Source organism: Podarcis liolepis (assembly GCF_965112155.1).
Source record: "Podarcis liolepis genome assembly, chromosome: 5".
Taxonomy (NCBI): domain Eukaryota; kingdom Metazoa; phylum Chordata; class Lepidosauria; order Squamata; family Lacertidae; genus Podarcis; species Podarcis liolepis.
In genome coordinates, this window is record NC_139556.1 from 11779851 (window position 1) to 11797946 (window position 18096).

The 18096-nt window shown below is 45.1% G+C and overlaps 1 protein-coding gene across 1 annotated transcript; it reads left to right on the forward strand.

The window, feature by feature from the left end:
• Window positions 1–1114: 1114 nt before the first annotated feature.
• Window positions 1115–15444, forward strand: TMEM72 (transmembrane protein 72). The gene is made up of 5 exons (XM_083505503.1): window positions 1115–2197; window positions 9774–9840; window positions 11763–11834; window positions 11990–12129; window positions 13658–15444. Exons 1-5 carry the CDS (start codon window positions 2002–2004, stop codon window positions 14053–14055), a joined length of 873 nt encoding a protein of 290 aa, XP_083361629.1. The 5' UTR covers window positions 1115–2001; the 3' UTR covers window positions 14056–15444.
• Window positions 15445–18096: the final 2652 nt, after the last annotated feature.

Sequence of the window (18096 nt, forward strand, 5' to 3'; positions counted from 1 at the left end):
ATACCCCACAAATAACCCAGAGATGCATTTTAAATAAAAGGACACATTCTACTCATGTAAAAACACACTGATTCCTGGACCGTCCGCAGGCCGGATTTAGAAGGCAATTGGGCCGGATCCTGCACCCGGGGCCTTAGTTTGCCTACCCATGCTTTATAGCAAGCACTTTACATCCGTGGTCACATCCAGTGAAGTGTTTATCGAGCCCTCTTTCTGATTTAGTTCCACAAAGTTTGTGCGGAGGCTAGACAATGCCGAAGAATGACTGAACATTCACAATCAATGACTTGCAGGGTGGTTATGCAACATTGCATCATAGAATCTTAGAGTTGGAAGGGATCCTGAGGATCATCGAGTCCAGCCCCCTGCAGTGCAGGAATCTTGCCCACAGCTGCCCCTGGGTGGCCTTGAACCACCAACCTTCTGTTTAAAAGCTATGCACAATGACACATTAGAATGCCACGGGAGGCACAATTGTTATCACACACTTTCCGGTGCATTTCCCTGACTTCCTTTTCACATGTAGTCTGCTTTTCAGGGGGGACGGGGATGGGTTTGTTGTTCAAACAAACCACCTTCAGTTGCAAAACTTGTGTTTGCTGGTACAGTGGTACCTCGGGTTAAGTACTTAATTCGTTCTGGAGGTCTGTTCTTAACCTGAAACTGTTCTTAACCTGAAGCACCACTTTAGCTAATGGGGCCTCCTGCTGCCGCCGCACCACCGGAGCCCGATTTCTGTTCTTATCCTGAAGCAAAGTTCTTAACCTGAAGCACTATTTCTGGGTTAGTGGAGTGTGTAACCCAGTGGCGTAGCGTGGGTTGTCAGCACCCGGGGCAAGGCAAGTAATTTGCGCCCCCTAACCCGTGGATTTGCGCCCCCTAACCCTAACCCCCAGATGTTGCGCCCGGTGCGGCCGGCCCCCCTGCACCCCCCACACTACGCCACTGGTGTAACCTGAAGTGTATGTACCCTGAAGCGTTTGTAACCCGAGATACCACTGTATATGATCGAAGCCCACCCCAAAATAGCCGCTGTCCGGAAGCACCTTTTGCGAACGAACCTTTCTTGAGATCCGTCTGTAACATCAATCATGTGAATGTATTATTTAGAATTGAGGAGCTTCTGGTGCAGAGAACAGTGCTATAGACTGGCTTAAAGCAGGATTCAGGCATTTGCTAAATTAATCTGGATTATGAAAGAGCTATTTGAAAAATGTGCTGCTGGAAGCTGATTTGAATTTCTGCTCCTGTTGCTAAATTGTAGTGTTGCTAGGAATTTAGAAACAGAACTTGATTGGACTATAGCAAAGTAGACAAAGTTAACCCAAATGTTGCTTAATCACGAAATGGCAAATCTAGGCGAAATATGCTTGAGATTAAATAGGAACTATTTCTTAATCACGCGGGTAGGCTTCCTAGACTTCGGCAGCTTACTGCAGATAAATTTGCTGCATCTGGAAATGAATTTCCTTGATTATAAGGCGTGCGTTGGCTTTTAATGGGAATAAATAATTCAATGTTTTCTCCAAAGGGGAAGCACTCTAAATGGCTGTAATGTGGACGAGGAGTGTCTCGTAAAAGGAAACATGAAGAACCCTGTGAGTTTTCAGATACTTAGCGAAGTGGCATCCCATTTTGGACATGTCTGCTGTTCAGGTGAGAACTATTGCACCCCTCACGGTCTCTCCAGAGTGAGCCGGAGCGCTCTGAAAAACAGCTAGCAAAGCCTTAAGCCCCATGGCAACTAATCTGCATCCAATGTGCAGGAGCAAGACTTTTGCTCGCCTTCAATATGCGCCGACATGAAGCAAGGGAAAGGTGGCCCTCAGGCACTGGCTGAGGTTCCTACTCTGCCTGGTAATCATTAATTGCCCCACTAAGGGATGCAGAACAATGGCAGCTCCAGAAGGACAGCCCAGTCCCGCCGGGACCAGCGCTAACTGCTTCTGCGTGGAAAAAGGGTGTGTTGTTTGGGGTCTTTTTTGTGTATAGCACATTGGAATGATGTTCCTTTGGGAAGGGCGGGGATCCCTGACTCCAGGCTCACTCCATCTCAGTGCAGGAAGTCAGAGCGCAGGTCTGTCTCAAGGATTTCCAAAAGTTCAAAGCGCTTCTTGCCCGGCCAACATGAAGCAAGCAGCTTTTTGGAATACTCTGGAATATACCTGCCGACTTTTGGGAATCTCCACTGGAGCAGGTAAGAAGCACTGCTGGTGTGATTTTCTGCCCTGCGTTTCTGACTTCGGTTTTTGAAATTCATTCTTACTTTATTTTCTTATACAGGCATACTACTTTTGACACCAGAAACCTCCCCAAGATTACAAAATGAATTAAAGTAAATCTATAAGCAATAAATTTGGGCAGTGTACATATAGATCCACAGTTCTTTTCCTGAGAGTCCGACCCTTTGAACAAATAGCATTTAAATGACATAATCCATATATTGTATGTTTAAAGACCAATGGCACAGCATCTTTCTTATTGGTGTACATAATGAAAGGCCACTAATCTGGTGATTATCTATTTCTCTCCCTCTTTTTACCCCTGGCCAAATGTATCCTTTGTGTCAATTTCTCAGTTAATGTGAATTCCCAGATGGTATTCACCACTTTGTTCCTCCTGGTTTTTGCTTGTGGTAGATGAAAATTTGATCTGACTTGGATCCCCTCGCCAGCCCCAGTTTATATGGGTTTCACAAAATACAGTATGAGAGCCTGCCCCAGGTGAGGGTGATGGAGGTGTGCAAGGATGAACTAGATTAGTTGTCTGAGTTTTTAAGACCTGGCAGGACGCCCATCTTTTAACTAGCACTGCCCTGAAGTTTTTGCTGGTAACTCTCTGCGGTGAATTCATGGGTGGTTGAGGGTAGGGGGGGAGAAACCAATCTGTTTTCAAAGCAAAGGCGAATGTTGGCAGAGGTGGCGAACCATCCTTAAGAACAACAACTTTTGCAGAAAGTTGCTGTGCTGCTTCAAGCTGACTGAGATATGTTGCAGTGGGCAGGAACATGACAACCTGGCTGGTCTCCAACTATCTGCGCCTGTTCTTTCCTGCTCGAGGTTGTAGAATCACAGAATTGTAAAATTGAAAGGGACACCAAGGGTGCTCTAGTCGAGTCTCCTGTAATGCAGGAATCACTGCTAAAGAATCCCTGAGAGACGGCCATGCAACCTCTACAATTTTTTTATTTTTTATTTTAGCTTAACAGCACCTCTGTTCTTCAGTACTGTACCAGGGTAGATGCTTTCTTTCATCGTTCTCTCCTGGTGTAAGGAATTATGTACACATAACATGCAATCGGGACGCGGGTGGCGCTGTGGTGTAAACTACTGAGCCTTGGACTTGCCGATCAGAAGGTCGACAGTTCTAATCCCCGCGACGGGGTGAGCTCCCGTTGTTCGGTCCCAGCTCCTGCCAACCCAGCAGTTCGAAAGCACGTCAAAAGTGCAAGTAGATAAATAGGTACCACCCTGGCGGGAAGGTAAACAGCGTTTCCATGCACTGCTCTGGTTTCGCCAGAAGCGGCTCAGTCATGCTGGCCAATGACCGGGAAGCTGTACACTGGCTCCCTCAGCCAATAAAGTGAGATGAGCGCCCCAACCCCAGAGTTGGTCACGACTGGACCTAATGGTCAGGGGTCCCTTTACCTTTACCTTTAACATGCAATCGGGACGCAGGTGGCGCTGTGGTGTAAACCACTGAGCTTTGGGCTTGCCGATCAGAAGGTCGGCGGTTTGAATCCCTGCAACGGGGTGAGTTCCCATTGTTCGGTCCCAGCTCCTGCCCACCTAGCAGTTTGAAAGCACGTCAAAGTGCAAGTAGATAAATAGGTACCACCCTGGCGGGAAGGTAAACAGCGTTTCCATGCGCTGCTCTGGTTTCGCCAGAAGCGGCTTAGTCATGCTGGCCACATGACCCGGAAAAACTGTCTGCGGACAAACGTCGGCTTCCTCGGCCAGTAAAGTGAGATGAGTTCCGCAACCTCAGATTTGTTTGTGACTGGACTTAACTGTCAGGGGTCCTTTACCTTTTTTAACATGCAATCAGTGCTTTTTGCCTTAAAAAAAATTGTTTAGGGGTACTCTCATTTCCCTACACATATTGAAATACTGCCTCTCAATGAGGCCAAACTTAGATTCACAAAATGTTTAGGGGGGTGTGTACCCCTGTGCACCCCCCAGAAAAAAAGCACTGCATGCCATTAAGCAGACAGATATGAGACTCTTGTACAGGGGGACAGGCTGGGAGGTCTGTATGAAGAATTCAGAGGATAGCCATCTTCAAAGATGCTTGTAGGATTTTTCTGCCTCAGGTGCCATAACAACTTGATCCAGCCTTGGTACCCTGGAAGTAGACTTGGTGGGAGTGGCCTGTGTTGCTTTGCCTCAGGCAGCAAAATGCCTTGGGCAGGGCCGGGCTGCTCTTGCCTGCCCAGCAACCACAAGTCGGGGAAAGGACTGCACCGTGCGGCAAATACTTTCAGATCACTGGAGTCATTACTAGATCGCTATCTAACAGGGTAAATTCCCCCCCCCCCCCTTGCTCAAATAATAGTCATGAGTGGAATCTTGAGTTCCATCCTTGCAGCAGTATTATTTAAAGCAAACGAACAAGAAAGCATTCGGCAAAGCCGAATAGATGTAAGCAATGCAAGTAAGTAAACTGCAGTTCGTTAAATTAGTCTGTAGTTTTCCAGCTCAAAAGTGTTGTCACTGGACTTTTCAGAAGGTGCATGGAGATTTGTTAGCAATAGAAAAGATTCCATAGGAACCTAAATCCTGTGCCACGCAGGCATAAGCTATGCAGGTTCAGTCGCCAGTATCTCCACCTCAAGGTATGATCTCACACAGTCGTGTTGGGAGGGACTCCTGCAGAAACACTGCAGTTACTTCTATTTCATGAAGACATTTATGTGCTATGAAGACAGTGCCGCATTTACGTATAAGCTAAGCAAGCTATAGCATAGGGCCCCACTCTCTGGGGGGCCCCCAAAAAACTAAAGGAAAAAAATCTGGATGTACATTTCCAAAATATAAGATACAAAACAAATAAAATAAAACCTACATACAGCAACAGCGTTTTGTGTTGTGTAGGCTCCTGTGATGTAAGTAATGGCCTGCTAGCCTGCTCCCTAAAATATCACTGGTTTGATCATTTCTATATACAGGGTGCCTACATTCTACATATGCAAATAGCTTTAGAAACCTATTAGGGCCATAAATTACCATATACAATATATTCAACACAAAAAACAGAGACAATTTGTTGTTGACAAATGACAGCTGGACATATAAAGGGCTCCATTACCTTCAACAGTTTAGGGCATCATATATGCTATATGATAATTTATGGACCTACAGTAGTACCTCGGGTTACAGGCGCTTCAGGTTACAGACGCTTCAGGTTACAGACTCCGCTAACCCAGAAATATTACCTTGGGTTAAGAACTTTGCTTCAGGATGAGAACAGAAATCGTGCTCCGGCGGTGGCACAGCAGCAGGAGGCCCTATTAGCTAAAGTGGTGCTTCAGGTTAAGAACAGTTTCAGGTTAAGAACAGACCTCTGGAACGAATTAAGTACTTAACATGAGGTACCACTGTAATAGGTATCTAAAGCCATTTGCACATAACAAAATGTGTATTTTATCAAAGTAATTGTTAAACTGTGATATTTTAGGGAGCAGGCGGGGCCCATTACTTACATCATAGGAGCCTACACAACACAAAACACTGTTGCTGTATGTAGGTTTTATTTTATTTGTTTTTTATCTTATATTTTGGAAATATATATCCTGTTTTTTCCTTTGGGGGGGGGCAAGAGAGTGGGGCCCTAAGCTATAGCTTGTTTAGCTTATACGTAAACCTGGCACTGCGTGGAGCTTATCCAACAGAATTTTTCAGGTTCCCATTTTCCTCTCGCCGGTTCCGCTAAAAATATGAATGGTTATCACATGACTCCGTGTAGAATTTTTATGTGTTAAATACTCCTGGTTTCCTAAAGTAACCAGTGCACATAGCTGTAAAAAAAAAAAAAAAACCAACCCCACCACTTATGCAAAAATATTGACTCTTTTGTATGTATTATACATATATTATGTGTAATATTTTGCATATCATTAGTTGGACTGTTTAAGGAAAAACAACAACTTTATTTGACCACGAACCAGTAGATCAGACATAAGCAGGCGCTCAATGCGAGAGATGGACTCATTTAGGCAAACTTGATAGGGTTGGAAGCGCCAAATTCTGCATATAAATTCCATTTAAAGCAGGATTCCCCTGTGGAGATGTATCTTTGTAAAAACAAATGGAAGCACATTCATAATTAGCTATTGTTCCTTAGTGCATATCCGCTGCAAGTTTGCAGACACGAGAAAAGGAAACGCGTAATGTTGCCATCTTTACACTGGCATTTGCACAAACTAGCAAATGTTTCTGCCCTATAATGTGTGATTCGTTCCCGCTTTGGCTTGCTGAGTAATTGGAATGCGCCGGTTTCTCTCACCGACACACGAAGCTGTTTCACTGTATGGCTAGTTGAGACCTGTCTTGGTTTAGGGATTAAACACTGAATGAAAGGAAAGGAGATCGGAATGGAATGTTCCAGGCGTCACAATTCAGATCCCTGGGAAGGGCTAATGCTTTCCTTCTGAACCAGGACTACCCAAGCCAAAGCTCATTACAGTGCCTAGTTCCTCTGAGCCTTTTCGGTGGCATGAATGCTGTAGTTATTGCCATTCATTGACATACATGCTAGGTATTCTCTCTCTATCTGGGCTTATCCAGACTTCCTCTTGTCCCGCCATTTCCCCCAAGGGATCCTAACAGCTCTTACTGTCAGAAAGTTCTTCCTGATGTTTACTTGGAATCTCCTTCTTGTAACTTGAAGCTATTGGTTCAGGTCCTACGCTCCAGAGCAGGAGAAAACAAGCTTGCTCCATCTTCCATGTCACAGCCCTTGAAGATATTTGAAGATGTCTATGATCATATCTCCTCTCAGTACCCTCTAAACACCCATGGCTAAACACACCCATCTCCCTCAACCGTTCCTCATAAGGCTTGGTTTCCAGACCCTTGATCATCTTTTTTTTAAAAAAAGATATTTATTAAGGTTTCAAAGAAAAGAATTACATGAATTAAAGAAAAGAAGAAAAAGAAAGACGAGTAAAAATAAAAAAATAGAAAATACAAAAAAGATAAAAAACACTTTAAAAAATACACCAGTCTTTCCATACCTTACATTCATTTCCTTGTTTCCCTGACCTCCTCACACCTCCCTTTTTTGTATTCCTATTCAGTTAATTAATTCAGCAATTTCTTTCCCTCTTTGTTTTTATCTTAGTCCTTTAACATAATATATTATAACTTTGGATTCTCACCTGTTAACAATCCATTTTTACATACACCTTTATAACATTGCTGCTTAAACCACTTAACTTCATTCTGACATCATTCTAACATTCATTAATTTTGCAATATTTCTGTAAATAAACTTTAAATTTCTTTCAATCTTCTTCCACCGACTCTTCTCCCTGGTCTCGGATTCTGCCAGTCATTTCCGCCAATTCCATGTAGTCCATCACCTTCATCTGCCATTCTTCCAGAGTGGGTAGATCTTGTGTCTTCCAATACTTTGCAATAAGTATTCTTGCTGCTGTTGTAGCATACATAAAGAAAGATCTATCCTTCTTTAGCACCAATTGGCCAACCATGCCCAGGAGAAAGGCCTCTGGTTTCTTCAGAAAGGTATATTTAAATACCCTTTTCATTTCATTATAAATCATCTCCCAGAAAGCCTTAATCCTTGGGCACGTCCACCAAAGGTGAAAGAATGTACCTTCAGTCTCTTTTACATTTCCAACATTTATTATCGGGCAAATGATAAATTTTTTGCAAGCTTGACTGGTGTCATGTACCACCTGTATATCATTTTCATAATATTCTCTCTTAAGGCATTACATGCCGTAAACTTCATACCTGTGGTCCATAACTGTTCCCAGTCAGCCATCATTATGTTATGTCCAACATCTTGTGCCCATTTAATCATAGCAGATTTCACCGTTTCATCCTGTGTATTCCATTTCAACAGCAAGTTATACATCTTTGACAAAATCTTAGTTTTGGGTTCTAGCAGTTCTGTTTCTAATTTTGATTTTTCCACCTGGAAGCCAATTTTCTTGTCCAAATTGTATGCCTCCATTATCTGATAATAATGAAGCCAGTCTCGCACTTTGTTTTTTAATTTCTCAAAACTCTGCAATTTCAGTCTATCTCCCTCCAGACCCTTGATCATCTTGGTTGCCCTCCTCTGCACACATCCAGCTTTTTAACATCCTTCTTAAACTGTGGTGCCCAGAACTGGATGCAGTATTCCAGGTGTGATGTGACCAAGGCAGAAGAGAGTGGTCCTGTCACCAGGTTTTTGTTGATGCAGCCCAGTGGATAGCCCTATCCTTTACTGGAACATCCTTCCGGACATTCTTATCAAAAAGCTGATGGAACTAGACCTTTCTTCTACCATCTGTGACTGGATTAAAGACTTTCTGAGGGATCGGACACAAACAGTGAGGATTGGGCCTGTTATATCTACCTCCCTGAAGCTCAGCACTGCCCCCCCAGGGATGTGTTCTGAGTCCCTACCTGTACATATGACTGTATTTCATCTGATCCATCTACTGCAATTATTAAGTTTGCAGATGATACTACCATAATGGGTCTAATTACAGGTGGAGATGAATCAGCGCACAAGGGGGAGGTTCAAAAAGTATCTACATGGTGCCTAGAGAATAACTTGCACCTAAATATTAGCAAGAAAAAGGAGATGGTGTTGGACTTTTGGAGGAAGAGAGGGGAACTAGCCCCATTGTATATCGGGGGTGTGTGTGTGTGGAGAGAGTCTCTTCCTTTAAATTCCTGGGAGTCTACCTTTGTGAAGACCTCACTTGGAAAAACAATATAACTCAGGTGGTTAGGAAGGCCCAACAGAGACTCCATTTCCTCCAGGTCTTTCAAAAGAACAATGTTAAACAACAATTGATGACGTCCTTCTACCGGTCCACAATAGAAAGTGTCCTCTCATATTGTATCACAGTGTGGTACGTTAGCTTGACAGCCAAGGACAGAAAGTCTTTACAGAGGGTGGTGAACACAGCACATGATATCATGGGCTGACATCTGATAGGAGGGCGTTCCACAGATGGGCGCCACTACCGAGAAGGCCCTCTGCTGGTTCCCTGTAAGCCCACTTCTCGCAGTGAGGGAACTGCCAGAAGGACCCCGGCGCTGGACCTCAGTGTCCGGGCTCGATGATGGACATATAGATGCTCCTTCAGGTATAATGGGCTGGGGTTGTTTAGGGCTTTAAAGGTCAGCACCAACACTTTGAATTGTGCTTGGAAACGTACTGGGAGCCAGTGTAGGTCTTTCAGGACCAGTGTTATATGGTCTCGGCAGCCACTCCCAGTCACCAGTCCAGCTGCCGCATTCTGGATTAGTTGTCGTTTCCGGGTCAAAGATCCCAGATTCACAAGATCTTTTGCATGCCAAAAGATCTGGCTAAAATCTTGAGAACTCACTGAAATATTGTGGGGTCATATGTGCTCCGCAAGATTTTGCCGGAAACCACCACTGGCAAGGCAGGAATGGCTGCCCCTCTGGGGGGCTGACCCATGGAGTTGTTTATCTTTGGAGGGCATTGCACAACAGAGGGAAATGACTCCCAATGCCCCCAGATCCCAAGTGTTATTCCTTCTTCTCATCTGTGTTTTGTTTCAGTGCTCATTGGCGTTGGTACAGACACACTGCTCCTGGGTCAGTTCAAGAGCCTGGCTGTCTACTTGCTGTGAGTATGACTGTCTTATTTGTGGGGAAATAACGTGGATTTGAGAGAGCACCAAATAAGCTTGTGCTGGTCGATGTAAGGACTTCTGCAAACTTGGGCCTGACTTCATACACCATATACAGATGTCAGGGACCGTGCTGAGGAGGGCTGCACTGTGGAGGAATGGTGGGAGCCACCCCCTGCTCCTGCTTCTTCTCAGGAGCAGGAAGGCAGTATAGATTTGGAACAGTGGTTTGCAGAGGGGCATAGTTCAGAAGGCAGAAGCTGGGGAATACTGGATGGGGAACCATTAGCAGAAGCTACACTAGAAGAGAAAGAGTTAACAGATGCGCAGTCTCTGGACAGCATTCAACCCCCTTCTCCAAGAACACGGAGAGCTCAGAAAGTGTTAGAACAGAAAGCGCAGAGGGTTCAAGCTCAGGTTACAAGACGTGGGAGTGACGTAGATTAATAGGGACAGAGGAGGGGAGTAGCCCTTAACTGGGAGCACTGCCATTTCTTTGTTCTCTCACTGTGATTATTAAAGGTTCTAACTGGTAAGACATTCCTTTCATTTTATCTTTTGATTACTGCCATGGGGGAGAAAGTCGATTCCCCGAAGCCAGACAACAGGATGCTGAATACTGCACTATGGTCATGTCAAGGGTCCTTTGAGGAGGAGGCAACAGGGCTTCAGCATCCTGTCAGGGGCCTGAAGCCTCCTTCCCAAAGCCTGGGAAGCTTCTGCCCAGATTAGGGAGGGAGGTGGGATGCTTGCACATGCGACATCAGGACATCACTCTCCCAAATTGCCTTCACAAGCTGTTCCCCTACGAAAAGTTTCACTGCACAGCACTGCATGCTCCCCTATCCATGGCCTAGGACCCTCGTACCTACGGGACCGTCTCTCCCGGTATGCCCCACGGAGAGCCTCAAGGTCCATAAATAGCAACACCCTAGTGGTCCCGGGTCCTAAGGAAGTTAGATTAGCTTCAACCAGAGCCAGGGCCTTTTCAACACTGGCTCCGGCCTGGTGGAACACTCTGCCTCATGAGACCAGGGTCCTGCAGGATCTGATTTCTTTCCGCAGGGCCTGTAAGACAGAGTTGTTCCACATGGCCTTTGGCTTGGAGCCAGTTTGATTCCCTCCCCTCCCCTTCTTTCTTTTTCCTTTTTCCTTTCTCCTCCTGTGATGAGGCTGCATTCTACCGTATTTTTCGCCCCATAGGACGCACTGGCCCATAGGACGCACCTAGTTTTTTTTTTGGGGGGGGGGGAAATAAAGAAAAAAAATTATTTCCCCCCCAGGTGCGGGGCTGGGGCGGGGGAAGCCCGAGCTTCCCCCGACCCCAGCCCCCAGAACAGGCTGCTATCCGCAAGCCGTAGGAGAGCAGCGCGAAGTCGCGCATCTCTCCCACGGCTAGCGTAGAGCTGAACGAAGCCCGAAGCCTGGGGTGTGCTGAGCTCAGCGCGCCCCAAGCTTCTGGGTGCAGGCAAGCTCTCCGCTAGCCGTGGGAGAGCTGTGCGACTTTGCGCAGCTCTCCCACTGCTAGCGGATAGCTTCCTGAAGCCTGGAGAGAGAGAGGGGTCGGTGCGCACCGACCCCTCTCGCTCTCCAGGCTTCAGCGAAAGCCTGCATTCGCCCCATAGGACGCACACACATTTCCCCTTCATTTTTGGAGGGGAAAAACTGCGCCCTATAGGGCGAAAAATACGGTAATATTTTAATGTTTAAATATTTTAATGTTGTATTTTAATCTTGTTTTTAAGTTGTATTCATTCAACTTGTTTTTATTATTGCTTGTTAGCTGCCCTGAGCCTGGCATTGGCTGGGGAGGGCAGGGTATAAATAAAAAAAATATTATTATTATTATTACTGAGTGCTGCGGGGGGTTGCCATTTGCTCCTTGTTCCTCGCTTGTTAACTATTTCTCGTTCTTCAGTGTTTCAGGGATAGCCGTGTCCCTGTGTGAAGCAGCATACTTTGCGGGCCTTCTCTTGACAGCTTGCTGCGCGTGAGTTGTGTTCCTTCCCCCAACCCTCCTTCCCCCCTACAATTCAGCTTGGGGGAGCACTTCTGGGCTGACGCTGAGCTCTTTTTGAGAGTTCACCTTGAGGGTGACTGATGTTTTGCTTTAGCCAGCTTCTCATCCTTCCACTTCCACTGCAGCCCCAATACGGGATCTGGGATGCACACTTGCTGGAAGCACGCCAGACGTCGGGGGGCCTTCCAGAAGTTCCTGATGTATGTGTTGCTCTCAGTAGCCTGCTTCCTGCACCCTGTCATAGTTTGGCACGTCACTATCCCAGGTAAGAGGGTGACTGGGAATAACCAGTAGAATGGGGGTTTAATTTTTATTTTTTTGCAAATACAGTAAACAGTAGCTGTAATCCAAACATTATTTTAGGATTCAAAAAAGCAATACAAAGGATTCACCGAAAAGCATGGATGTTGCAAGCTAATGAATTAAAGCAGCTGCCTTAACTTCCATGCCATATAAGCTATGATATGGTGTACTGTACTGGTTTGAGTATGGTGTGGTATACTAGTAGGAACTAGGGGTGTTCAGCCTGGAAAAGAGGAGATATGATAGCCATCTTCAAATATCTCAAGGGCTGTCACATGGAAGATGGAGAAAGCTTGTTTTCTCTGGAGGGTCAGACTTGAATCCTGGCTTCAGGATACAGGAAAGGAGATTCTTTCTTTTTTATTATAATTTTTATTAAGTTTTCCATATTTTATTACATTTCAGTATCAAAGGATAAAAAAATAATAATTCATGACTTAAAACATTGCTTAAATAAAGCATCGACCTCCTTCCTTCCCTCTAACAGACTTCCAATTTCTCCACATTACTAAATTCACTTTTTTACCTTAAATCAATCTTTTAACAATCACCTACTTATAAGTAAATCAGCTCCTTAATTTCCCATTACCAAACATTTCAACTTAAACCTACAAACGTATTCAACTGTTTACAATTTTCTTTCATATAGAGTATAAATTTGCCCCAGTCCTTTTGAAACAAGGCGATTCGGCGATTCCGAATCTTCCCCGTCAGCTTCGCCAGCTCCACATATTCGACCATCTTTACTTGCTAATCTTCCAATGCGGGGAGTTCTTGTTGCTTCCATTTCTGGGCCAGGAGTATTATTGCAGCCGTTGTTGCATACATGAACAAATTTACATCTTTCATTTGAATTTCCTCAATTAACCCCAACAGGAAAGCCTCTGGTTTTTTTTTTGCTGAAATTATACTTAAATACCTTTTTCAATTCATTATATATGGTATCCCAAACGGCTTTAATCTTGGAGCAAGTCCACCACATATGCAAGAAATTCCCCCAGGAAAGGAGATTCTTACTAAACATCAGGAAAAACTTTCTGACAGTAAGAGCTGTTTGACAGTGCAATGGTCTCCCTTGGGACACTGTGGACTCCCCTTCCTTGGAGGTTTTTAAGCAGAGGTTGGATGGCTATCTGTCATTGATGGATTGCAGGAATCTCCTCTTTTACAAGATAAACATTCCCAGCTCCTTCAACCATTCCTCATAAGGCTTGGTTTCCAGACCCTTGGTCATCTTAGTTGTCCTCGTCTGCACACGTTCCAGCTTGTCAACATCCTTCTTAAACTGTGGTGCTCAAAATTGGACACAGGATTCCAGGTGTGATTTGACCAAGGCAGAACAGAGTGGTACCATTATTTCCCTTGATCTGGACTGATGAAGCCTAGAATAGCATTAGCTTTTTTCTCCTCACACTGTTGTCTCATGTTCAGCTTGAGGTCCACCAAGACCCCTAGACCTTTCTCTCTGTCTCTTTCCTTACTCTCTTCAGGTACGATGCTGGTGGTCACCGGCTTCACCTACTTCCTGCTCAGTAAGCAACAGAAAGAAACTAGAACACCTGGAGAAGAGCAATACACGGATTCCCAAAGCGCAGCTGTAGCTATGACGGATGCAGGCGACACCGAGCAAACCTATACCTTCCCCAGGGGAGCACCTCAAGGGCAACGCAACTCCCTTCTTGGGTTTCTGAGGAGCTTCTTCAAAAGCTGCAAGAAACTGGACACCGTCGAGGCCTCTTTGAGCTCACCGCCCACAAGGAGGCAGGTGCACTTTGAAGAGAAGGTGGTGAACATCATTCTTTCTGTCAAAGAAAGCCCAGAAGAGCAGGAGATCTTGGCTGAGGAAACCACATCTGACATGGCTCCCATCCTTCCGCCCCAGTTGTGACAGCCTACAGTGGAGACAGCAACAGCGAGAACGGGCTCTTTCTGCTTCTCTATGATCCTAGTATTTGCTGCAGAGACACCTGGAGACAACTTGTAGAATAAACCTCCCAGCTTTGGTTTGGGCCAGGGGTAGGCAACCTAAGGCCCGTGGGCCAGATGCAGCCCAATCGCCTTCTCAATCTGGCCCACAGACGGTCCGGGAATCAGCGTGTTTTGACATGAGTAGAATGTGTCCTTTTATTTAAAATGCATCTCTGGGTTATTTGTGGGGCATAGGAATTTGTTCATTTCCCCCCCAACCCCAATATAGTCTGGCCCACCATATGGTCTGAGGGATGGTGCACCAGCCCATGGATGAAAAAGGTTGCTGACCCCTGGTTTAGGCCAATGAGAGCAGCCAAGAACTTTCATTGGTTGAAGTTGGTGGACAGGGATGAATTCCCCAGTCATCCCCATCCTGTTCTCCCGAGTCCATTCTTCTCTACTTTTATTGAAGAAGGGATTTGCCTGGTTTGTTGTTGTTGCTTTCTTGTTGTTAGCTACAGTGGTACCTCAGGTTAAGTACTTAATTCGTTCCGGAGGTCTGTTCTTAACCTGAAACTGTTCTTAACCTGAAGCACCACTTTAGCTAATGGGGCCTCCTGCTGCTGCCGCGCCGCCGGAGCCTGATTTCTGTTCTTATCCTGAAGCAAAGTTCTTAACCTGAAGCACTATTTCTGAGTTAGCGGAATGTGTAGCCTGAAGCGTATGTAACCCGAGGTACCACTGTATTTGGTTACTACCATAAGACTTCACAGTGTCCAGTCTGTGGAATGGAGCCAGGACTATGTTTCAGAAAACAGTGAACACAGGAACACAGTGACTGAGAGGGACATAGACTAGGCAACAGCTCACATTTTGTGTCGGTGTCCCTCCATGAATTATCTAGAACCTGACATACATAAATGTGTTTTAATTGAGCATTGTGGCTTCCAAGGCCCCAGAGGGGTAGCAAAAACTCCCCTTCCCAAATTTTCTTCAGTGATATCGTAAGAATTCCTAAAGGATGAAAAACATCTTCCATGTATGCGACAACGGCCGCGAGAGTTTTAATAGCACAAGGATGGAAGACTGAAGAAACCCCACCTAAAGAATCATGGCAAGAAAAATTGATGGACTATGCAGAACTGGCAAAACTGACATACAAGCTACGGGACAAGGATAACTGTGACTTTAAGGATGAATGGGAACCCTTTACAAAGTATTTGAAGATGCAACAAAGCGAACTGGACTCCTTGGCCGGTTTTGAATAAACATTCACAAACTTTTTATTGATAATTATTACTTAAATAGTTTGAGGTTCTATACAACTGTGTAACATGCAGAAAACAGCGTTTTTAGAGAAATCAAAGACTGGAACTGAGGGAAGTCGGGGGTGGGGGGGTTCTGTGGGGTGAGGGAGGGGAAGGTAGGAAAAAAGGGGGAAATAGGATGATATGTTTCTGGATAATAAGTTTTGTTTTAATTTTGAATAAAAAAGTAATAAAAAAAAGAATTCCTAAAGGAAGGAGGGAAATAATAAACCTCATAGCCCACCAGGTTGTTTTGGGCCTAAAGTTGTCTCTATCTTGCTCCCCTTGACTGTGCTTAGCCAGCAGTAAAAGAAAACAGCTAGGAAAAGACTTCCAAGTGTCCCTGTTTTCCAGAGGCAGTCTCAGATTTACAGAAGCTGTAAATCTGATTTGATCCTGAAACGTCCCACTTCTCCATAGGACGTCTCTATTTCCTTAGGACGTCCCTATTTTTATCAGAGAAATGTTGGAGGGGTATGGAGTTATGTGACCCCTGAGCCAAGGAGATAAGTAACTATACAACTATACAACCTTTAGAAGACATCTGAAGGCAGTCCTATAGTGGGAAGCTTTTTAATGTTTAATGCTTTATTATGTTTTTATATATGTTGGAAGCCACCCAGCGTGGCTGAGGCGACCCAGTCAGATGGGCGGGGTACAAATAATAAAATTATTATTATTATCATGGAATAGGATGTCCCTATTTTCATTGGAGAAATGTTGGAGGGTGTGTAACAAGACTCACAGAGCAGAGTCAGATGAGAGGAAAGGGAAAATAGCCTACAAAGGCTGTGGACCAGGGCATCACCCACCAGTATTTACAGACCCTCCAAGTGTCCTTATTTTCCAGGGACGTCCCTGATTTGGAGAAGCCGTCCTGGTTTCTGATTTGATCCCGGAATGTCCTGCCTTTCCTTAGGATTTCCCTGTTTTCATTGGAGAAATGTTGGCGGGTATGGAGTTATCCGAGCCCCGAGCTGTCTGAAGGCAATCCTGTTGGGTCCCTTCCAACTCTAAGATTGTTTGAGCTGTCCTCCTGACCAAACCATTTTATATACACCAAAAAATGGCTATAGTTAAGCCCTTGTGGCCAAATGTGGCTAAAGAACCATGTATAGTTTCCCCTCCCTTTTGCAGTAATCTGAGAGAGCGGAGGCAGGAAAATCTCACCCCTCTGCAGTCTGTTGCTTGAACTGTTTCATGGTAGCCTGGAGCAATGAACCTGAGTTATGGATTTCTCATACGGAAAGCACCCCCTTTGCAACCTTCGTTTTGCCTGTGGAATGGAAACGAGTGTCAAAGGAGTAATATGAGATGTGCAAAGGGCTTTTTGCATACCAAAAACACACACCCTATAATATCATCCAGATACAAAAATAACCCAAACACTTTTGCAAGCAGATGCAAAATACACCCAGATCTACCTTGGACAAATGCTTGGTTTGCTCACAGATTTAAGACAGTTCCTTTTCTGGGCTGAAGATGGCAATAGATTCCCATAAGAACCCATTGCAGCGGTGATCTGTTAGGTTGCTTCGCTTTGGTGGACAGAATGAATGACTGAATCTTTATTTGTGTCAGCCATCGGCTATAGCAATAAAACAACAATACGATATACAAAGAATAGAAACAAAAATTCAAATATATAAAATACATTTTAGGGTTTTGAATCTATAGTCAAATGGTGGGTCATATTCTGATTGCCTCAGCTAAAAACCTTGCAGCCTTTGCTGTTCCTGGCTCATCTTGATCTGCCAAGAGAAAGGACACCGTGGCAGTGGTTGGGCGACCCGGAATGGACAATAAAAGAGGGGTGATAATCTCGCTCCTCAAGTCTTTATAAAGAGTGCAAGCCAGAAGGGCATGCGCCACCGATTCAGTATTGCCATCTTCACAGGGACATGAGTGTTTTTCATGTGGAATCTGTCGGAATCTCCCCTCAAATACAGCCGAGGGCAATACATTCAATTTTGCAAGAGTAAAAGTACGTCTGTATTTTAGAATTGCTAGGTTATGCAGATAAGGTGCCAGAGAGTCAAAATGGAAAGGTGGAAAATAGTCATACCATGGGCAAAATTTCCTTATTGTGGCCAAGATGCTCGATATCATTTAGGCGCTGACAAATTAGACTATTTGCTTTGCGTGTTCAGACCCAGAGACCTCCCCCCTAAATAAATTCGCACCAGTCTCAAATTTTGGTTTTGGTTTTTGGCAGAATTTAGGCCACAACTTTATTGATTACAGAAAGTAACTGGTTGCATAGGCTCTGGTTTGACTTGCTCCCTGCCTTGCAGGTAGCGCTGACCCAGGGTTCCAGCATAGGTCAGTCATGGGTGAACACCTGGATAAGCGGAAAGCTGGGAATGAGCTAACTCCGCCACCCAAATGTCCCCCTGGACTCAGGCACGGGCACAACTCCCTCTCAGGGGTTGACCAAACCATCGAGTCCCTGGATTCCTTTAACGGAATACCCTTCACATAGGGATGGCGAGAGCGTTCTCCCATCCCTATCACCTGAACCAGAGCCTATCCACAACCTTACAAGTTGTGACGATTTGCTACGCGGAAGGCGAAACCCAAATGGCAACAGCCGATCAGCCAAGTGGGGGAAATTCCTGCCATGCCCCTGTCCCAATGACACACGACGGCATAGCAAGGTCAAGCGCAAAGCCCTAAAATTAGGGAGAGGTGGGCGGGTGTTCCGAATGCAA